The following is a 24,252-nucleotide window of genomic DNA, read 5'->3' on the forward strand; positions in this document are numbered from 1 at the left end:
ATAATTTAACGATCTCACTGTTTAGGACCAGTTAAAACAAGCAGAAAAGATTCTAGACTATTTTAAAATATGAGAATTGAGAGAGTTTCTACTATCCCTGTCCCTGTGTTTTCTGGAGCCATAAATGAGGATATTGCTTAACTTTTTCCGGTTAGACAATTGCAGACTTTGGAGACCTAGAGGGAGGCTACCAGTTTACTCGGTTATTCCGGAGTATATGGGCCCTCTTTATCTAGTTTTCTGTTTATTAAGATTAAGGGTCTAAGACCCTTATTTTGGCTAATTTCTCATTTTGATCCTCATACCTAAGGGGAGAATGTGGGAAAGATGTTGTATCTTTTCTATGTGTGGCTTATATGATCATAAATGACTTTTAGATGGTTAATTTAACCATGGCGCCCTGGTGTCACAATGCTTGAGAGCTCAACTGCTAATCAAAAGATCGGCAGTTGGAATTTACCAGCCACTCCTTGGAAACCCTATGCGGTAGTTCTCCTCTGTCCCGTAGGGTCGCTATTAGTGGGGATAGATTCAATGGCAACAGGTTTGGTTTTGGGGTTTTTCATGTAACGAAATTGCCTTAAATAAATACAAGACCTGGAATAACACCTTTTTATAGACATCGAGTAATTTTCTTTGTCCCTTCAGAATTACAAAGTAGAATTTGGAATAATGTACTTTAATAGTGTAGGTGAAGAATGGGAGATAGATGGTTAGGAGTGAATATTCTCATATTTTGAATTTGATAAGGTAAAGCTTTTGGGTGAGAGTGTTAATGAGAGGCATCTGCAATTAGAGACCGCACTGCAGAGAGATAGCAGAATGCAGAGACAGGCAGATCAGGACAAATGTATCAGGAAGCCCTATTCTGATGCAAATTTTAATATTTTTTGCTTTCCTACTTCACTGATTTAGACATAGATCATTTAAATACATACTGAATTTAATCACAAACTTTTTTTTCACAGACACATAAGAGTTGATTCTTCCAGAAAAATGAGAAATCACACAATGGTGACTGAATTCATCCTGCTGGGAATCCCTGAGACAAAGGGACTAGAGACAGTTCTTTTTTTCCTGTTCTCATCATTATATTTATGTACCCTCTTGGGAAATGTGCTCATCCTTACAGCTATCCTCTCTTCCTCTCGGCTTCACACTCCCATGTATTTTTTCTTGGGAAATCTCTCCATGTTTGACCTGGGTTTCTCCTCAACCACTATTCCCAAGATGCTGTTATACCTCTCAGGGCAGAGCCAGGCTATCTCTTTTCAGGGCTGTGCATCCCAGCTCTTCTTCTACCACTTCTTAGGGTCCATTGAGTGTTTCCTATACACTGTGATGGCCTATGATCGCTTTGTGGCCATATGTCACCCTTTGAGATACAAGGTCATCATGAACCACAGAGTCTGCTCTGTCTTGACCTCAGGGACCTGGATGGGTGGTTGTGTCCATGCTATCATCCTAACCTCCCTCACCTTCCAGTTACCCTACTGTGGCTCTAATGAGGTGGGCTACTACTTCTGTGACATCCCTGCAGTCTTAACACTAGCCTGTGGAGATACATCTTTAGCCCAGAGGGTAGGTTTTACAAATGTTGGTCTTCTGTCTCTCATTTGCCTTTTTCTCATCTTTGTCTCCTATATTCACACTGGGATTTCCATATCAAAAATCCGCTCAGCAGAGGGCAGGCAGCGAGCATTCTCCACCTGCAGTGCCCACATCACTGCCATCCTTTGTGCTTATGGGCCAGTCATCATCATCTATCTACAGCCCAACCCCAGTCCTGTGCTTGGCGCTACAATTCAGATACTGAATAATCTTGTAACCCCCATGTTGAATCCACTGATCTATAGCCTGAGAAATAAGGATGTAAAATCAGCCCTGAGGAATATATTTTCCAAGAGAAGCTTTACCCTGGAGAATACATAAGAAAATCTTAATTCTTACTGGACAAAGTTTGATTTTCAATTTCTGAGGACGAATTCTCATCTGGAGAACCCAAGACATGTTGAAATAAAATGTGCCCTGAATCAGCCTAGCAGTTATGTTTGTTTACTTTTGAAGTGTATATCTTTTTTTATATTATCTTGTATTTTGTCATGAAATATATTTCACAGAGTCACTAAGCAGACATTGAATTCATTTTTGTGTATGGATTCTCTTCCAACATCACCATTCACCAGACATATACCTTAGTTCTTTCGATCTAAGAAAAGCTTAAGAGAGTGCATTTGTTTTCTCTAAGACTCTGTTAAAAGCATGTTTGTGTGTATCTAGAGGGCAGAGAGAATGGAAAGAGCCAAATAAAATTCAAGAAAGCCTAGCTTAATACAGAATATCAGAATTCTAGGCCCTGTCTTTTGGAGAGTATAATCTCCTATCTTCTGTCAATTAATATCCAAATTCAGACTGACATAATGCTTCAGGTAAGATTTTTCTAGTATCCATGTGACCTTTTCACTCATTTGGAACCTAGATACTCCTTGGATAACTAGACCCTTGGAAGGCTATGAAGCTGGATCACTTCTTATTAGCTCCTAGAAGAATCTGCTTCAGTTTAATATCATGTCCTTAACTTTTGTAAAAGGTGGCCAAGAAAAAAAATAATTGAGTTTAAGTATGTTACCGCATTTTTTTAAAGGGGAAAACTTATGTATTTATGTGTCTACCACAGAAAGCTCATGTTGCTATATTCATTTAAATTCAGATAGCAATAATAAATTTGGCTACTTATGGGAAAGATTACTTTTCTTCCTTTCTCATAATAAGATCTATGTAAATTGATTTGCTTCCTTTATACTCTATGCGCCAGGATGCTGAGGAAAATAATGCAAATTTTATTTGTAGAAACTACATTAAATTTTATAACTAACATATTCTCATTCTTCCTTTTCTCACTTTGTTTTCACTTTTCCTTTACATGTTACTAAAATGGTGCTTATGGGTTTTCTTGTAAGCCATATTACGTCTAATTTTGGAAATAAGCAGGGAATAAATAAAGCTATATTTTAGAAGTAAACCAGGCTGCTTCAAAATGGAATGTTTTTTTGTCTTTCTGACCTTCAACTTCTGTCTATTGATGCAGGTGATTGAAAAATCAGTTCACTATGTGGAAATTGTGAGTCGTCACCCTTGAGTGTGGACTAAGCTACTAGAAAATACAAAACAGGCTCCAGTGACAGGAGATGGTAGTCATCAGTTCATTCTGTTTTGTTGTATAAGAATCTCTAATGTGAGCTACTGTAATTGCACTACACAAGAAACTAGGTAGTCAATCCTGTTAGAAATCAAACGGACGCTAAGCCAATTGCAAGCAGCCTTAGTGACACTGAAGGTCCTTCCAGATAAGCAACAACTGGATGGAAAAATTAAACATGTCAAATATTAAATGATAAAATGTGAATAAAGGTTCAGTTTTACCTTATCTCCATAATGAACACATCAAACAATTTAATGACTGTCCATTAGAGCAATGTGAGCATGGTCTTAAATATTCTGCAAGATGTGTAGCCCAGCAGTCAATGCTGTCCTCTGTTTTGGTGCCCAGTCATCTCTTTCTTTCTTCTTCTAACTGCAAGAATTCATGCTTTCTAAATGTAAACACCTGTGCTTTCTTCCCTGTACTCTGCTTTTTGGCAGGCAAATGGTGAAGTAGACAACGTTTCACAACCTCCACTTTTCTGTTCTTTAATAACACACACACACACTTTTTGCTTTAAGCATTTTACCACTTGTCAGTACAAAGAAAGAGATGGTGATACAAAGAATAATAAATACTTGCAAAGTTCCAATGGTTTAGAAAATTTCCCCAAATCTTACCCTAATAATTTTTCTATAGTGTGTATTAAAATGTAATTCCAGCTGTTCTTGACTTCCTTATCTCTCCCAAACTCTGTACCTCCCATTCAAGGGTTAGGTTTAGAGACTAATAGCTTGGACTCAGAAATTCCTTTAATTAATAATGGAAGAGCCAAAGCTAGAATTCAAGACTTCTCATTTGCACTTTAGTTCTCTTTCTGCTCCACAAACTTACAACGCCAACTTAGAAAATTATGGATGAACTTTCTACAACAAACTAGTTATTCCCCAGATAAGTCATCATAAAAATAAAAGTATTAAATAAAAAAAAAACTGAACATTTTGTTGTAGAACTCTGTCTATTGAAACAGATTTTTACTGTTCCTAACTTTTTTTTTTTTTTTTTAACATATAACGTATAAAAGCTTTTATAGGTCAAAATATATGTTACACAAAGGAATAATTTTATAAGTATTTGCTAGTTATTTTTTCTGATGAAGCATCACTAAAAACTAATGAAATAGCTTTCTTCTAGTTTAGATATATTTTCAGACTTAGAGAAAAACCACAAAGTAGTTTAAAAAAATCCATGTGCACCCTTTACTCAGATTCCTAAAATGTTAACATTATATTATACAAGTTTATTCTCTCTCTCTTTTTTTTTTTTCTGTGTGAACCAGGATAACTTGTGGACATGATGAGACGTAAGTCATAATGTTGCTTTACCCTGTATATCTTACTTAAAGTGTGTTTCCTAAAAAATAAGGACATTCGTACAATTGTCAAAATAAGAAAAATTAACACTGATGCGATTCTCTCATTTAATTACAGGCCTTCTTCAGATTTCATTGATTTTCCTAATAATGGCTTTTATAGTAAAATAAATTCCAAGATTATGCATTGCAATAATGTTGTCATTCCTTTCATATATAACTGTTTCTGACTTGTCCTTTGTATTCCATGTCATTGATCTTTTTTAGGAGTTTAAACCTGGTATTTTGTAGAATGGAGCCCTGGTGGCACAGTGGTTAAGAGCTATGGCTGTTAACCAACAGGTCAGTAGTTCGAATCTACCAGCTGCTCCTTGAAAACCCTATGGGGCAGTTCTACTCTGTCCTGTAGTGTCAAAATGAGTCGAAATTGACTTGACAGCAATCTGTTCGGTTTTTTATTCTTTTTATTTTTTTGGTAGACTATCCCTCAATTTGAGTTCATTTGATGTTTCCTCCTGATTGGATTCAGGTTAGGCATTTTATTGCCAGGATTAACTCAGAAATCATGATGTTTTTCTCAGTACAACATATTAAGAGGTACTTTTCTGTGGATTTGTCCCATTACTAGCAAGGTTCACTTTGTTCTTTTGATTATGGTGGTGTCTGCCAGGTTCCTCAACTGCAAAGTTAACATTTTACCCTTTGTAATTCTTTTTTTTGGGGGCGGGGGCAATTTCATATCATATAAATATTCATTTACTTCTCGAATTTCTACCTGCTAAATTTTAGCATCCATGAATGATTCTTACCTGAATTCATTATTATTCTCATAGTTTCCAGATGGTGGTTTTCCAACATTGCCATTCCTTCTACATTTATTAATTGACTTTAACTAAAAGGAAGAGCTTCTCCTCCTTCCCTATTTATTCATTTATTTACATTTAAAATGGCATTCCAAAAAACTGAATAAAGCATATGACACCTACCTGAGAAAGGCTGTCAGGTGAAATCATGGAATGAGATGGCCATACTTAAGTATCATCTCTCACTGGGGAAGGAGTGTCCCTCTTAGGAGAAGAGATGTAAAGGATATCAGAGAAGATTTCTGTGCTGGACTAGATGACTTCTAAGTTCCCTTCAACTCTGAAATATTAGTTCTGTGATTCCAGAAGGCTGTCTCTTAACATGTGGAAGAACTTATTAGGTTAAAGAAAGCAGGGTAGGGACAGAAGAAGGAATGTAAATGGGAGATGATAATGGGATACAAAGCTTTTTTTTTTTTTTTTTTTCCTTTTGGCATGAAATCTTTGGTGAATTAGCCAAGAAATAAAACACTATTCCTTCCTCCACTTGGTTGGTGCTGGGTAGTTGCTTATATCAGATATGAAAGACTAGGCAAGAACACCAGTCAAGCAGCTTACAGGATCTATTGTTTTTTAAGAATATAGAAGATGAGTGGCATAATCAGGATATATTACAGAGTAATCAAGAACATTTTTTTCAAGACAAAAGATACAAACTTCCTGGACCTAACTCACCAATGAACACAGAGTTGTTGATGATAATATAGGAATGAGTAAGTTTACATGAGAGCCTCTGGAATCCACATTGACTCCCTTCAGACCCAGGCTAATGTAGCACATAAGACTAGATAATTGCTGTATATGTATGCTACCAACTACCTCAGGCTGGCCCAGGTATATCTGGTCAGTCTCAGTGTTATACAAGTTTACAATGTGATTATCCAATGGAATACACTCAGACATATATAAAGCCCTCAACAATTTCCCTTAGACTCTGCAGTTCATGTTCTCTGGTTTGAGTGCATTTTTGACCCAGCTGCTGCAGAACTAGAAAAGGAATCAGCTTTCTAGAATTCATCTCACTCAGCACTTGGTCTTAAACTGCACTCTTACACCACCCAGTGCTGTTTGGAATTTCCCATTTTCTACAAAACAAAATTGTCCTCTACTTTGTGTTAGCCAGAAGCCTGAGAGTCCAATGGCCTGGGACAATTAAACACAGACTAATGCAGAAGACTTCTAAAACATGGTGGCTTTGCCTGTTAACATGTTAATATCAAATCTGCATAGATTTCCTTTAGTTGCCACCTTTGAGCACATGATATGAAATAACTTTGTGTAAAATCCACCTAAGTGAGCTAGAAACAGTTAAATGGCAAACCCCTAACTTAACATTTGCCCTTTGTTGCAGGGGATGGAAGGTGGGGAGTGTGTGATATGTGTCATGCAATCAACCCTAGAGCAAATCTTTTCTGTACCCTGAATGAGATTTTTGGCCTGGGAGAATGCAAAGCCATCAACATTGCTTGTTGTTGTTAGCTGCCCTCAAGTTGGTTGTGACTCATGGCAATCCCATGCACAACAGAACAAAACACTGCCCGGTCCTGCACCATCCTAATGATCAGTTGCTGACTAGACCATTGTGGTCCATAGGGTTTTCAGGGCTATGGCCTTTCAGAAGCAGATTGCCAGACTTTTCTTCCAAGGCACCTGTTAGCGAGTTCAAACTACCAAACTTTCAGTTTAAAATCCAGTATTTAATTTTTTTTTTTAGGGAGTTACAAATGTGGGGTACCCTGATAATAAGAGAAGATTGAAAGACTGTACTTAAATCATGATTGGTGTGACAGAACCACAAGAATTAAAAGAAATGGAAAGTAATAACACAAACACAAGTATACGTATTTTTATTCATTACATATTTATTGATTTCCTATTATGTACAATGATTAGGAGCCAGGGGTACAGATGTGAATCAAATGAACCTGGGCCCCATCTTTAAGAACTTACATTAAAGAAGAGGTAAGACTTAACTAAAACCTAGAGACTATGATTGTTACCACTACAAATTCCCAAATGCTTCAATATATAGGAATATATGAAATTCCCCTACCAAAGACAGGAAGATCTATACCTGGATTCTCCCCAGCATGTTGGCAGCCTAATACTATGATACATCTCTTAATGAGATATTTCTCCCAATTGGATTTTAAAATTCAAAATCACTGTGTATGGGCTCCAGGGACCCTGCTCAGACTTACAGGAATCTATAGCCTGACATCAAGATTTTCCCCTTCTCATATTTTCTCTGTCTGCATGCCTATCCCCAGAAACCTCTAGTCTCTCATAGAGTTTTTGGCTGCCACAGCAACTGGGTTGAATCAGTGCTGTGTACTGGGTCCTGGAAATACAATTTTCCTTAGGATATTGCTATATGGCTAAGAATTTGCTTTTGTTTTTAATATTTTAGGTACAGAACAAGAAGCCTTTGGCTGCCAACCTAAATGTTAGTAGATGTGACAGTCTGCTTCTAAAAAGATTACAGCCTTTGAAATCCTATGGGGCAGTTCTACTCTGTCCCACAGTGTTGCTATGAGTTGGAATAGATTCAAAAAAATTTTTTTTTTTCCTTTAGGTATGGAACTGGTATTGTTAAAATGACACATGTCCACTTGAGAAAGTAGAAATTAATTAAGAGTATCTGTGAGCCCCAAGGAGACCTGGTGCTACAAGAGTAAGTACTTGGCTACTAACTGAAAGGTTGGTTGTAGGAACCCACCCCACAGCTCCACAGAAGAAAGGTTTGGTGATCTGCTTCCATAAAGATTATAGCCTAGAAAGCCCTAGGAGGTAGTTCTACTCTGTCACATAGGGCCACTAGGAGTCAAAAATAGACTCAGTGGAAACTAACAACAACAAAGGAGCTTCACCCATTTCATCCTGGGAGAGCTCAGAATTTAGCCACAGAAAAGGAATATTCCCATGATTCTGAAAAAGGTGCCTCCATCTTAGAAAAAGATGAATATGAAATTATGAAGGGCAGGATTTTGAACTCTTAATTTCTTCACAGTTTAATGTACAACAAAAGGATCCTTCAAACTTGTATTTTAACTTTTTTCTGCAAATTTAATAATAAGAAAGATTCATATTCAGATTTGATAGCTGTATGCAGATTCATTTTGTTAGCACTGTATTATTTGGCATCGTTTAACACTGTCGTGATTGTTCTGTTAAGCAATATTGAATACCGTGGCTAGACAAAATCTGTGATGAGAAATAGATTGAGTGTATTTTTAGCTGAGGATGCAGCATGAACTTTACAGGCCATTCTGAGGACTGCTTGCTTACCTCCCATAATCTCTTCAATGATGAAATCTGTGCAGCTCTCTCTGAGTTGCTTGACAACAAGCTGGTGGAATTTTGTGTCTCACTCTCCCCTCAGCAGAAGGGAGGGCAAATCAAGATGTTGCTGCATTCTTAATCCAGCTTTATCAGCAATAAAACTAATATCATATTTTGGTCCTCAGTTGGACCCTACATGGCCCGATTCCTACAGACCTTTCTATTCACATCCCTGCCACTTCTCTCCTCATACTCCTGACTTCAAAGGCATGAAACTGAGTGGTGGTTTCTCAAATACCCTGTGCTATGGGTATCAGAATGTTTGATAAACTGCTACTCAATCTTCAATCTAGACTCTTCTCAAATAGCATTTTTTCCATGATCTCAAATTTAGAGAGGTGATTTCTTCTCTGAGTATCTCTAGCTTGTATATATTGTTACTGATGGGCTTCTTTCAGCAACGTATTTTAAAGATACTGAGAAATACAGGAGGTGGGGCCAAGATGGCAGATAGACCCCAAAAACCAAGTGAAACGATTATGTATATGACAGGCTAGGAGCCCTGAACATCAAAGGCAAAGTTAGGAGATCAGAATGAGTGGCATGGGGAGGGAGAGATGGTTTTGAAGCAGCAAAGAGTTGCCAGACCTGACTCGGTGGGAACCAGCGCCCCTCAGGCACAATCCCCTGGAGCAACCACAGTGGGGCTGGTGGTGGTATTCTGGGCATGGCTTCCTCAGGGAGACACCAGAAACTGTACAGTCTACTCACACCTTCAGAACCACAGAAGAAGAGTACTCTCAGCAAAAGCTAAGTACTTGCATTTATTTTACCATGCCTCCAGCCCCCAAGCCAGCTTCAGTGGCTGTCTCTTTTCCTGGGCCTGACATAGGTTCTGCTGTGTGTTCTGAGCCATTCTCCTGGCCTTGGAGAAGGAATAAATTCACAATTGGGGGAAAAGAAAATCTGCCAGCTCCATGAAGCTGGGGAGCTCAGGATAGAAGCGGCTCCTGTCCAGGCACAAATTGTCCACAGACTTTGAATACCCTTCACCCCTGCATGGACCTGTGCAGGCTCATTTCAGGAGAGTAGGCCCTTGTTGGTAGACTACAACAGTGTATGCGCTTGAGATCTGACTTCAGCTGTTTCAGCTGTGTAATGGAGAGGTGGGTTTTGATGTTTGACACCACTTTGCCTTTTAAACAGGGTCCTCACCTACCCACATCAGGGGCGTGAGGACTGGTGGCTCCACCCATATCACCTAGAAACCTGGGACAGGGGTCCAAGGATAAGTGGTGCCTCCCAGTCCTTACAACCAAAAGTTTTGGGTGCTGATGGTCCAGCTGCAGAACCCACCCACCTGTGCACTGTAGGGAACAGGGTTGCACTTTCCTCACAGACACTCAGCAGATGGTTGTCAGACCCCTACCTTGTTCAGAGTGTGACCCCCTGCTGCAACCAGATACCTGCACTTACAAAAATCACCCCTGGCCCTCTAAGACTGTAGGACAGAACCTGTACCACACACTAAATGACCAGCTACTTGGGCACCTGAGCTAAATCCACAAATGAAAAATGAATGGACTCCTAGGCTGATATACCTGGTAACAGCTCTAGCTATCTGGATGTTAGAGCTTCAAAGGCACAAATCATCAAGCTAGCTGGCTCAAGCAGCCTATTTGGGCATACCAAAACAAAAAAAAAGCAAGAAGCTAGGATACAGTAAGTAAACATAAAATAAATAAATAAAATAACTTATAGATGGCTCAGAGAAAATAGTCAATATTAAATCCCATAAAGCAGCAGACCACAATCACTTCAACAAACCCTCAAAATAATGAATCAAGGATCTTCCAGATGAAGGTGTATTTCTGGAACTACCAGATGTAGAATATAGAATATACAGAACTCCCCAAGAGATCAGGAAGGAGATAGGCAAAACACAGAATAAGCCAAGGAACACACAAATAAAGCAGTTGAAGACATTAAAAAGGTTACTCAGGAACATAATGAAAAATTTAACAGGCTGAAAGAAACCAGAGAGCGACAGCAATCAGAAATTTAGAAGATTAACAACAAAATTTCAGAATTAGGAAACTCAATAGAAAGTCAGAGGAGCAGAATTGAGCAAGTGGAAGGCAGAATTAATGAGACTGAAGATAAAACACTTGGTACCAATATATTCAAAGAAAAATCAGATAAAAGAATTTAAAAAAATGAAGAAACCCTAAGAATCACATGGGACTCTATCAAGAGAAATAACCTATGTGTGATTGGAGTACCAGAAGAGGGGAGGATAGCAGAAAATACAGAGAGAATTGTTGAAGGTTTGTTGGCAGAAAACTTCCCTGATATCATGGAAGATGGGAGGATATCTATTCAAGATGCTCATCAAACCCCATACAAGGCAGATCTCAAAAGAAAGTCAACAAGACATTATAATCAAACTTGCCAAAACAAAAGATAAAGAGAGAACTTTAAGAGCAGCTAAGGATAAATGAAAAGTCACCTACAAAGGAGAGTCAATAAGAATAAGCTCAGACTACTCCACAGGAAAGAAAGCAATGGGATGACTTATATGAAGCACTGAAGGAAAAAAAATTGCCAGCCAAGAATCATATATCCAGCAAAACTGTCTCTCAAATATGAAGGTGAAATTAGGACATTTCCAGATAAACAGAAGTTTGGGGAATTTTTAAAAAACAAACCAAAACTACAAGAAATACTAAAGGGAGTTCTCTGGTTACTAAATCAATAATATCAGATATCAACACAAGACTAGCATACAGGACAGAGCAACAGATAGGGAAATCACAAAAATAAATCAAGATTAAAAAAAAGGCTCAAAACAGGGGAACAGAAATGTCATTATGTAAAAGAAGACAACATTAAAACGATAAAGAGAGATTAAAAAATGTAGTCATAGATCTTTCATATGGAGATGAAGTCAAGGCAATATAAAGAAATACAAGTTGGTTTAAAATTAGAAAAATGGGGTAAATACTAAGCACAATAAAAAAGAGAGAGAGAAATAAAGAAGTGAGCAGAGAGACAGAGATCTCATACCATCAAGAAAGAAGCACCATCCTTTAGTCCCCGGGCTCCTGCTCAGAGAAGTTTCTAGCCTAGGAGAAGATTGACCAGAAAGACCTTCCTCCAGAGCCAACAGAGAAAAAGCCTTCCCCTGGAGCTGATGCCCTGAATTTGGATTTTCAGCCTACTTTACTGTAAGAAAATAAACTTCTCTTTTTTAAAGCAAAAAAAGATCATGACATATACAGACCTGCATTTAGTTCCTAGAGACACTACTTACTGGCTGTGGGAAACTGGGCTTATTACATCCTGGGCCTCAGTTTTCTCCTTTTCAGTTCTGGGTAATAGCACTCCCTCATCTGGATGTGGACAGATTTAGATAATATTGATTAAGTACCTATCCTACTGCTGGCTCATGGAGGTAACACTAATTCTTAATTATTAATTCCCTTTACTCTTCTTCTTAGCTAGGGTACGGGATCCTTGATGGAACTGTATATCTCCACCACCTAACATAATATCTTCACATAGTGAACATTCAATAAATGCTTGACAAAGTAATGAAATGTACCATTAACAAATATATTCATAAACAAGAATCAACCAACAAACATTTATTGATTAATTATGATATTTAAGGAATTAATCTGTGTGCTTTTAGAGATACAAAGCAACTTAAAATTTGCTTTGAAGTAAAGATTAGATCCTATAAAATGATCCTGGAGGAAGGATGAGATCATATGAAATCAATTTACCTAGCATACCATGGCACATGCCAATTAAATGATTCTGACAATAATCAGAGCCTCCTATTAAAACTGACTTTACAAGGAAATCATTTCAATTTGTTATATTAGGAAGAAAATTATAGATCTCCTTTCCCATAGGTTGTTGTTGTTAGGTGCCATTGAGTTGGTTCCGACTCATGGTGACTCAGTGCACAACAGAACAATGAAACGCTGCCAGGTCCTGCATCATCCTTACAATCGTTGTTACGCTTGAGCCCATTGTTGCAGCCAATGTGTCAATCTACCTGGTTAAGGGTCTTCCTCTTTTCCACTGACCCTGTACTTTACCAAGCATGATGTCCTTCTCTAGGGACTGATCACTCCTGACAACGTGTCCAAAGTATGTAAGAGGCAGTCTCCTAATCCTTGCTTCTAAGGAGCGTTCTAGTTGTACTTCTTCCAAGGCAGATTTGTATGTTCTTTTGGCAGTCCATGGTATATTCAATATTCTTCGCCAACACCACAATTCGAAGGCATCAATTCTTCTTCGGTCTTCTTTATTCATTGTCCAGCTTTCACATGCATATGATGCGATTGAAAATACCATGGCTTGAGTCAGGCGCACCTTAGTCTTCAAGGTGACATCTTTGCTTTTCAACACTTTAAAGAGGTCCTTTGCAGCAGATCTGCCCAATGCAATGCATCTTTTGATTTCATGACTGCTGCTTCCATGGGTGTTGGTTGTGGATTCAAGTAAAATGAAATCCCTGACAACTTCAATCTTTTCTCTGTTTTTCACACTGTTGATTATTGGTCCTGTTTTGAGGATTTTTTTTTTTTTTTTTTATGTTGAGGTGTAAACCATACTGAAGGCTGTGATCTTTGATTTTCATCAGTAAGTGCTTCAAGCCCTCTTCAGTTTCAGAAAGCAAGGTTGTGTCATTTGCATAAGGCAGGTTGTTAAGGAGTCTTCCTCCAATCGTGATGCCCCATTCTTCTTCATATAATCCAGCTTTATCGGATTATTTGCTCAGCGTACAGATTGAATAGGTATAGTGAAAGGATACAAACATGATCCACACCTTTCCTGACTTTAAACCACTCAATATCCCCTTGTTCTGTCTGAACAACTGCCTCCTGATCTATGTAAAGGTACCTCATGAGCACAATTAAGTGTTCTGGAATTCCCATTCTTCACAATTTTATCCATAATTTGTCATGATCCACTCATTCGAATGCCTTTGCATAGTCAGGAAAACACAGATAAACATCCCTCTGGTATTCTCTGCTTTCAACCAGGATCCATTTGACATCAGCAATGACATCTCTGGTTCTGCAACCTCTTCTGAATCTGGCCTGAATTTCTGGCAGTTCCCTGTCGATATATTGCTGCAGCCATTTTTAAATGATCTTCAGCAAAATTTTGCTCACATGTGATATTAATGATATTGTTCTATAACTTCTACATTCTTTTGGATCACCTTTCTTGGAAACTGGCTTAAATATGGATATTTTCCAATCAGTTGCCTAGGAGGCTGTCTTCCATATTCGCATAGGTGAGTGAGCACTTTCAGCACTGCATCTGTGTGTTGAAACACCTCACTTGATATTCCATCAATTTCTGGAGCTTTGTTTTTCAAAAATGCCTTCAGTGCAGCTTGCACTTCTTCCTTCGGTACCATCGGTTCCTGATCATATGCTACCTCTTGAAATGGTTGAATGTCGACTAATTCTTTTTGATATAAAGACTCTGTGTATTCCTTCCACTTTCTTTTGATGTTTCCTGTGTCGTTTAATATTTTCTGCGTAGTATCCTTCACTATTGTAACTCGAGGCTTAAAATTTTTCTTCAGTTTTTTCAGCTTGAGAAATGTTGAGCGTGTTCTTCGATTTTGGTGTTCTATCTCCAGCTCTTTGCACATGCCGTTATAATACTTTATTTTGTCTTCTTGATCCGCCCTTTGAAATCTTCTGTTCAGTTCTTTTACTTCATCATTTCTTCCTTTTGCTTTAGCTGCTCGATGTTCAAGAGCAAGTTTCAGAGTCTCCTATGACATACTTCTTGTTCTTTTCTTTCTTTTCAATTACCTCTTGCTTTCTTCAGGTATGATGTTCTTGATATCATTCCACAACTCATCTGGTCTTAGGACATTAGTGTTCAAAGCATCAAATCTATTCTTGAGATGGTCTCTAAATTCAGGTGGCATATACCCAACATCATATTTTGGCTCTTGTGGACTTGCTTGGAGTTTCTTCAGTTTTAGCTTGAACTTGCATATGAGCAATTGATGGTTAGTTCCATAGTCAGGCCCTGGCCTTCTTGTGACTAATGATATTGAGCTTTTTCATTGTCTCTTTCCATAGATGTAGTCGATTTGATTCCTGTGTGTCCCATCTGGCGAAAGAAGGTATTTGCAATGAAAAAGTCATTGGTCTTGGAAAATTCTGTCATTAGATCTTTGGCACCAAGGCCATATTTTCCAACTGTCAATCCTTATTCTTTGTTTCCAACTTTCACATTCCAATCATCAGTAATTATCAATGCATCCTGATTGCGTGTTTGATCAATTTCAGACTGCAGAAGCTGGTAAAAATCTTCAATTTGTTTGTCTTTCGCCTTAGTGGTTGTCTTAGTGAATAAGAGTTGTATTAACAGGTCTTCATTGTAGGCATATGGGTGTTATCCTATCACTGTCAGTGTTGTAATTCAGGATAGATCTATTTTCCACTTGAAATGTTCTTTTTGATGATGAATGCAACACCATTCCTCTTCAAGTTGCCATTCTCGGCATAGTAGACTGTATGATTGTCAGATTCAGAATGGCCAATACCAGTCCATTTCAGCTCAATAATGCCTAGGATATTAATGTTTCTGGATTCCATTTCATTTTTCACAATTTCCAATTTTCCTAGATTCAGACTTCATACATTCCAGGTTCTGATTATTAATGGATGTTTGCAGCCATTTCTTCTCATTTTGAGTCATGCCACATCAGCAAATGAAGGTCCCCAGAGCTTTACTCCATCCACATCATTAAGGTTGACTCTTCTTTGAGGAGGCAGCTCTTCCCTCATCATCTTTTGACCACCTTCCAACCTAGGGGCTCATCTTCTGGCACTATATTAGACAATGTTCCACTGCTATTCATAAGGTTCTCACTGGCTAATCCTTTTCAGAAGTAGACTGCTGGGCCCTTCTTCTTGGTCTGTCTTAGTCTGGAAGCTCAGCTGAAACCTGTCTGCCATGGGTGATCCTGCTAGTATCTGATTACTGGTGGCATAGCTTCAAGCATCATAGCAACATGCAAGCCAACACAGTAAAACAAACTGACAGACACATGGGAGTTCCGGTAGGCATGCATTTAAAAAGATGTGGAAAGCAGAGCGTGTCGCCCCTGCCTCTGCTTACACTGCTCATGTTCTTCTAACAGCAAAACGAGAAATAAAACATACAGCCCAATACTACCAAGTATGACTTGTGTTAACTTAAAAAGAAGCAAAGTTACAATAAGAAACACATTGTGTTCATAGGTTTATATTATATGTTTAAAAATAAAGGAAGAAGAGGAAATGAATTCTGTATAATAAAAAGTATTTAGAATCTTTACTCTTGCAGAAAAATATTTAGGTTTAAATGATAAAACCAAGGAAACAAATTATCAGCTAAAGAAACCAAATAGAAAACCAGACATTGTAGACATTAAAAGTTACATTTTAGAGGACATAGAACATATCTCCAGCCCAGGTGTCTTAAAAGTTTCCACTATTAAAGTAACATTTGCAAGAACAAACTTGTAAAAATATAAAACAGAAGTACAGAACATTTTCTCAAGGCTCAGAGTTTTGTGAATGCTTTCATTTGTGACTTTATCAGAAGGGGCTTGACAGTACAGAAGGGTGTTTATTGCTGCAGCAGTGAGGGAAGAGGGAACCTTTCCTCCCTTTCATTCTTCTGAGATTCCCTTTACTAGTAGTTGTTAATACAAAAAAGAAAAAGCTTTCAATGCTAAGTTCTGAATTTAACAAGCTAGCACAAAAGGAATCTTAAAATTTGAATGTGGAAAACAAAAAGGGTAGAAAAAATTTTAACATGAGAAACATGGGCTTATAACGGTATGTTTTTACTTGTAACCAGGGAGTAAAAGAAGGGAGAAAGCATCCTCAAGTCCATCAGCGTCTCAGACTTGGGGAAGAGGGGGGGGGCTATATTTCAGGGATTTTTTTTTTTTTTTTTTCTCTTTCTGGAAAAGCAAACAAAAAAAAAGGAGGGGGAGGTAGATAAGCAAAAAACTGATGGATTATGGGAAATCAGAAGAAACAAAAAGGAAAGGAAGTGGAAAAGCTTCTGCAGAAGCAATTCCATTTCTACCTTGGAACTGTTAAAAATAATTAAAAACTCAGCACAATTTGAACATAAGGTTTATTCCGAGCAGTTACTCTATATGCAGGTAGGGAGACCACTTGAATTTCAGAAAAAACAAATGGCTGAAAGAAGGTAGGAAAGTGAGGCTTATAAAAAAAAAAAAAAAAGAAAAGGCAGAAATATAGATGACCGGCTAATCTTAACATGATTGATTGAACCCTCCCTTTCCTCTCTTACAGAGATCAATGGGTATCAGGTCACAAAATGGTCTCTGGCCCTCCACCCAGCCATATATTTTGAAATTCAAATTTAGTAAGCCTACCTTTCTACAAGAAAGAATGCATTTGCAATTTTGGATAAATAAAAACCACTGATGGATTAATTTTTGTCAGGGATTTCTTTAAAGTGAATATTTGGTTTCCTGGGTAAGAAAATCCCAAAATGAAAGTAAGGTATCTGTTATTGATTTCTCTCTTTGACAGAACTAGATAAGACAGAAGAACAGCTGCTTCTCTCTTTCTTTCCCCACCACAAAAATTTCAGTCAGATTTAGTGTAACTTTTATCAACATTTATGTCAAGAAATATTCATAAGATCCTCTGGGAAATTCTCTTTTTTTTTAATGAAGCTAAAATTTTTTGTGTTGTCACCTCACAATTTCCTAGGCTAAAATTAACCCCTGGGGCTTCCAGATAAAGTAGATCAAGCTCACCCTGTGATGAAGAAAATGCCTAATTCCCTTCTCTAGTGTAGGGTCATTATGAGCTGGAATCAACTCCATGGTTTTTAGTAACAGAGACAGGGATCAATAAGGGTATGTGGTCAGCAAACAGCACGCAATAGCATTGGACCAGTTCACAATGCAGGGTCACATGACCTTTACAAGTGTTGTAGGGGAAAAGCATCAAAAAGTTTAGTAAAACAAAAAGAAAGTTTTATTCAGCACATATTCAAAAAGACATATGTGGAAAGTGGACAAATATGCTGCCAGAGCTAATGTCAGCCCAAATCCAAGGAAGGTTACAGAATCATCAGTGTATTTGAATCACAAAAATGGGTGGAATCATTGAAAGTTTCATCTTTTCACAGTTTGGCTAGAAACTGTGATCCTACATTTTGAATTGCCTTCTAAACAATCGTTGGTATAGGTCTCAGTAACTGACAGTTAGGAGGGCCTTCATTGGTCCAACCAATTTCTACTCACTAAATGTAAATAGAAAAAGATAAGAGTTGAAAGTCTTTTGTGTTCTGTTTGATTGGCTTTAAAGTTCCCTAAAAGATATTTTTCTTCCCTAAAAGATAACTTCTAAGATTGTCCCACCTATTGTCTTTAACTCAGGGCCAAGTTGATGTGCCCTTGTGAGTCCTTGTGGGCCCAACTTCAGCTAGGTCACACTCTCTATGCTCAAGGACAGGGAATAATGATTCCAATATTATTTTCTAAATCACAAGTCAGATTTCATCAAGATTTTTTCTCTTTCTGCCTAAATTACTTCTTGTATCCAATCTCTGCTGTCACATACACAGAGCACCAAGTGGTGGCTGGTGGTGCTGGTGGTGGTGGGTGCCCTTGACATGACTCTGAATCATGGAAAAGGCCTGTGTGCAGAGTAGAAGTGTTTCATAGGGTTTTCAAAGCTGTGACCTTTCAGATGCAGATCCCCAAGCCTGTCCTTGAGTCCAACTTTTTTTGTCTAGCATTGAATAGGAAAATTAATAAAAGACATCTTATTTTGATTTTAAAGTTTTTCTTATCCATGAAACCAAATATTCTTTTTAAAGAAATTCTTGACCAAAATCACTCTGCCAGCCACTTTTCTTTCAGCAGAAGTTGCAAATAATTTCTTTTCTGTTTGAAGCCAGGCTTACTAAATTTGAATCTCAAAAGATATGGCTGGGTGGAGGGCCAGAGACTGTCTTGTGAACTGATACCCCAAAATGATGTCAGTAAAAAAGGGAGGATGAGCTTCAATCAGTCGTGTGAAAATTGGGCAATAGTTGATCTCTGTTTCTCCTCCCCTTCTCTTTATAAACCCCATTGTACCTACCTTCTTTGAGCCATTTGCTTTTACTGCAGTGAGAATGTCTTCCCTATAAGGTCGCTATAAGTTAGAATCCACTTGACGGCAACAGGTTTGGTATATGCATATAGATTAACTGCTCAGAATAAATCTTATGTTCAAATTTCAGTGAGTCTTGATTACTTTTAACACTAGTACCAAAAACCAAACCTATTGCTGTCAAATGGATTCTGACTCATAGCAACTCTATAGGATAGAGTAGGACTGCCCCACAGGGTTTCCAAGGGAAAAAAAAAGGAGCAGTGGGTGAATTCAAAGTGCTGATCTTTTGGTTAGCAGTTAGTTGTAGCTTTTAACCACTGCACCACCAGGACTCCGTTAAAGTGATAGTGACTAGGTATTTGAAGGTGTTGCTCTCAAAAGAGGTTCACACATAGTGTTGCTATCAGAAAACAATGATCATCATAGACCTCTGTCACACAGTCTAGTCATCATTTCAACCATTCTTTACCCTATCAGTTCAGTCCCAGAATCTGCACTGCTACCAACTAGTCAGTGCAGTAATGAGTTCTGGTGGCTTAGTAGTTAAATCTATGGGCCGCTGACTGATAACTGAGAAGTCAGTGTCCACCATGGCTCCAGGGAGAAAGATGTAGCAGTCTGCTCCTGTAAAGATTTACAAGCTCAGAAAACTTATGGGGTCAGATCGACTTGATGGTGGTGGGTATTTTGTTTGTTTATTTGTTTGTTTTTTTAGTCAGTGCAGAGATAAATCTAGATTGTGTCCAACTTAATAGTGACAAGTGGTTGGCCAATATGGGGTGCTTCACCAGAGTAGCACTGGAGATAGAATTCATTGCCCCACCAAAATCAGAAATTAGGAGGTCTCTGGACATGTTCCTCCCTCCCCCAAACCATGGGCAGCTTCTTCTAAATAACAGTTACTAGAATGGCAAACAATTTTTAGATGTTACAGAATCCTTAAAGATGATCTAGTCTAACCTTTTCATTTTATAAATGTTGGAAACCAAGGCCATCAAGGTACAATGACTTGTTCGGGGCCACACAGAGCGTTATTAGTGGAACCATTGTTAGTGCCCTGGCATTTTGCTAACTCCTAAATTAAGTGATTTTTTATTATACCATATGGAAAAAAGCATTTCTACTCTTTCCCACTTTCTCACCTGAGACCATTACGAAAGATCACTGTTATACTGTTACTATTACCATATTTAATATAAATAACACAGCCTTCTATGATTTTTTGCTAACGACTTGTTATTATATATTTTGTGTTTAGTGAGTCTTTATGTTTTTCCTTATTTTTATTTTGATGCATAGGTTTGTTAACTTTCTTTGTGATTATCTTGGAATTTAACCTTATCTTCCTAAGTTTGAACTAGTCTTATATTACTGGATATCACCTTGGCTTCCTCTCCATTTGAAAATTCTATACCTATACCATTTATTCTCCCTTTTATTGTCTTGATGTTGTTGTTCTTTAAATATTTATGTCCCTGTTTCCCTGTTTTAAGTCTTTTAGCTTTGTTTTATCATCGAGAGTTCTTTCCCTAGTAGGTGTCTGGCCAATGCTGTTCTGTGTCATAGACTCAGATTGTTGTCTGATATTGTTGGTTCTCTAACCGAAGGACCCCCTTTAATATTTCTTGTAAATTTGGTTTGGTTTACAAATTCCCTTAATTTCTGTTTCTCTAGCAATGTCCTAATTTTACCATCATATTTGATACAGAGTTTTGCAGGATATATTATTTTTGATTGGTAGTTTTTTGTCTTTTCTTAAAAGGTTTTTTACATGTCATCCCATTGCCTTCTTGCCCGCATAGTTTCTTCCAAATTATCAGAGTTTAGTCTTGTGGTTTTCCTTCTGTATGTCACTTTTTGCTCTACAGCTGCTCTCAGGTTTCTTTCTTTGTCTTTGGTTTTGGCAAGTGTGATTATGCTAGGTCCTGGTGACTTTCATTTGGGGTCTATCCTATATGGCATTCGTTGAGCTTCTTGGATAGTCAGCTTTTCATCTTTCATGATATTTGGGAGTTTGTGTGTGTGTGTAAAAGAATTTTATTAATCAAAAGCACAAAACAAAATTAAGACTATTAAAGTTGACCAATTAAAATCAACCTGGTAAGGAAATATCAGCAAAGGTGATGAAGTTAAATTCCTAAAGAAAATACAATAATTCCAACCTCATTAAAGTAGTAACTAGAACCTTTCAAATAATAGGGAAAATATAAACATGAGTACAAACACCTTAATTTGGAGGCAAGTGTAAATGTGCTGAAACCTGACGTGTCACAGAACACAGGTAGTTTCTTTCAGTCTTGAGTGCGTTAGGTCAGAGACCATTACCACCATCTGGCAACTATCCAAGTACCGGCCACAACTGTATTTATTACACAGTGTGATTGCCTGGCTCTAATGATGCCATTTCAACTTCTGGATGCAAATTATACAATCAAACTAGGTAACCTTGGCTGGGAAGGGGGCAGCTCAGAGGGGTCAATTTTCTATCACAGTACATCAGTAGGAAATTCAGAGGGGGCAATTTCTTCTTACAGCACTGCCATCAAAATAGCACCAAAGCCTTTCAAAGATCCCTTGGCAAAAGAAAAAAAAAAAAAGAAACCTACAGTGAGAAAAATAACTCAAGAGGAACGCAGTATTTCATTTACAATTTACTAGCTCTTCTAGTGTTTCAGGGTGATATGGGGGTGCTTCAAAGGTCTAATGTGAATGGGACATAGGGTGGACTTAGAACATAGTGGACAAATAGCTTGTTTGATTGAATCAGTCTATTGGTAAGCAGTCTCAGCAGCTTTTCAGTCTACTGCTAAGTAGAGTCGGTGGTCTTCCATTCAGGTGATCTTATATTTCATTGAGAAAGGGTTGACATAAGTGTCCTAAAATTAAGGCTGGACAGGAGTAAGCCTGCAGATATGCTGGTTACACTATCTCATACTGGTTATTTGTTATGGCAAGAGAAAGGCAGTAGGCGAGAAAGATTCCAATCAGCTGGAAGCAGGGAACTCCAAAGGAAATTTCTGCAACAACTCCCGTTTCTGACTATAATGGTCATTACCTTTATAAAGCAAACTTCGTTATTTACTTGCATCTTTGCTTGGAGAACATTCAGTTTTAGAGCAGTGCTTGGGATAGCTTTGTTCTGAGTAATAATTAGTATCTTCCCAATCTGTGTATTTGGTGACACCACAACAATGCATTTTATTCTGGATCTTGTATATAGCATTGCTTCTATAATCTCCTGTCATGTTATATTGCTTCAGACCTTTCTCATAATTATTCTTAAAGCTGTTCTTTATCTCATGTCAGAAAACAAATCCTATGACGGCAGCGACCAGTTCGACCAAAAAAATGAGAGTCATAAATACTGCATATAGTTTTAGCATCCATGCAGAAGCTCAGCAAGTAGCAAAATAGCCAAAGGTGCCCAAAAGAATAATGACAGTGCCAGTGCCAAGGAATATGAAGGGGACATTGGTGGCCTTCTTATTTAAAAGTGAAAAATAATTCTCCAGGCTCACCTTGCCCCAGTGCAAATGGCAAGAACGATAACACCAGTGATCCAGAAGATGGAAGTGTAGATCAAGAGGGCGCTCTTGGTTTAGTCTGCAGTCTCCATGACGGGAACACCATGACTCACCTAAGACCCTGCACCACCACGCCATGTGATCCACACAGAGCCAGAGAGATGCAGAGGCCCTGAGTCCCTCTGGAAAATCGATATTTGGGAGGCTTTTTGCCTGCAAATCTTCAACAATCTTCTCCGGGCTTTCCATTTTCTCGCCCTGTTCTGGAACTCCAAACACACACAAAATTTTGTGCTTTATTTTGTCCCACACGATTCTCAAGTTTTCTTCATTCTTTTCTCTGATGTTTCCTCAAACAAAATGACATCCATGGATTTGTCTTCAGTCTTGCAGATTCTGTCTTCCAGTATTTCAAGTTTTCTCCTAAAACCTTCTATTGAGCTTTCCATTTCTGAAACTTTGTGGTTTATCTTTTGGATTTCTAGTTCCTGTTTTTGTATGATTTCAGATTGTTTATTTTGACATTTTTCTTGTATTATTTTTCTGAATTCTTCTATTTTCCTTGTCTGTGTTTTCCTTGATTTTGACTATGTTTTTGTCGGTTTTGTCTTCGTCGCCCTTAATCTCTTCCCTAGTCTATTGGAGTGCCCTAAATATTAGTCTTTAGGATTCCATATCAGGTAGTTCCACTGGCTTTACTTCTACTGGAAGGTTATTGTGATTCTTTATTTTGGTCACTTGCTGGAGCCATCCTGTCTTGCTTTTTAGATATGTTTTGAAATTGCTGTCTCTGAGGCATTAAGGTATTATTTTGTTTATTGACTGTATGTTTGTTTGTTTTTGCCCTGCTTTTTTGTTTTGTTTTAATATATCACTGTGGGCAGGCAAGGCATGCTTCGCTGCTTGCTCACCTGTGGCTATGATAGCTCTCACCACCTTGTCTGGGTAGGCAGGGCAGCAGCAGGCAAGGTGAGCCATCTTTGCTGAACGCTGGTTAGGTGAGGTGGCTGAGGGCAGACTGGATGGGTGCTGTCTGCCTCCTGATATTGGTCCAGTGGTGTGAGAATACTTACAACCCTCACCAGATGGGTGGGTTGTTAGACAGAGAGTGGTATGAGCTGACTTCCTGCCACTCAGCAGCTGGTGAAGTGATGGGAGGGAAGGGATGGTACGGGCCTGTGCCACAGCAGGCCTGAGCACTAGGGATGCTTAGCCGCGGCGTTGTGGCAGAGCCACAGGGAATGCGAGAGGGGTGGCGTATGGTGTTGCCGAGATAGAGAAGGAAAGAAAAGGAAAAAAAGAAATAAATAGCTGTGTGGCAGGGGGTGTCTGGTGGGAGTAGGGCAAATTTGGGACTGCATTGGTCAGGAACACTGGTGACAGTCTATCGGCACATCACGGTGGTGGCTGGATGGAGCGGGAAGGAGGTGGCATATGCACCTAGGTGGCAGGGAGAAGGAAATGTAAGAAAGAAAAAAGAAAATTTATAGGAAATAAAATGGCTTGGGGGGGCTGGCGAGTGGGGGCAGGGCAGTTCTGGGGGCAGTGGGAAGGGAGGGGAGGTGATATAAGGGTCTAGGTGGCAGGGAGAAACAAAATAGAGAAGAAAAATTAAAAAAAAGAAGAAAAAAATGGTGGCATGGTGGGAGCCAGTGTGTGGGGGCGGAGTGGACCCAGGCCAGCAGCGTACCTGTGCACTGTTGGCTCTCTAGCATCAGCAGCACATGGCGGGGGGGAGGGGGAATGTGGCTAGGTAAGAAGCAGAGAGGGAAAAGAAAACGGCATTCAGCAGCAGCCAGTGGATGGGGGAGACGCGGGGCCAGGGCAGAGCTGGGGCGGCAACAGGCAAGTGCGCAGTGGCTCTCTAGCTGTGGTGGCATGG

The 24,252-nt window shown here is 38.7% G+C and overlaps 1 protein-coding gene and 1 pseudogene across 1 annotated transcript; one reads left to right on the top strand and one right to left on the bottom strand.

Annotated features, from left to right (window-relative positions):
* The first annotated feature begins 515 nt into the window (after positions 1-515).
* On the top strand, positions 516-2,414 carry LOC100671211 (putative olfactory receptor 10D4). Its single transcript, XM_003418292.3, has one exon. It carries the CDS (start codon positions 997-999, stop codon positions 1,930-1,932), a length of 936 nt encoding a protein of 311 aa, XP_003418340.2. The 5' UTR covers positions 516-996; the 3' UTR covers positions 1,933-2,414.
* Positions 2,415-21,765: 19,351 nt separating this feature from the next.
* LOC100668102 (tetraspanin-6-like) lies at positions 21,766-22,476 on the bottom strand (annotated as a pseudogene).
* Between the last annotated feature and the right edge of the window lie 1,776 nt (positions 22,477-24,252).

The sequence above is a fragment of the Loxodonta africana genome, chromosome 15, assembly GCF_030014295.1.
Source record: "Loxodonta africana isolate mLoxAfr1 chromosome 15, mLoxAfr1.hap2, whole genome shotgun sequence".
Classification (NCBI taxonomy): domain Eukaryota; kingdom Metazoa; phylum Chordata; class Mammalia; order Proboscidea; family Elephantidae; genus Loxodonta; species Loxodonta africana.

What these genes read in the sequence shown, in the direction of transcription:
- LOC100671211 (XM_003418292.3), top strand. Translation starts at nt 997, where the DNA reads ATGAGAAATCACACAATGGTGACTGAATTCATCCTGCTGGGAATCCCT.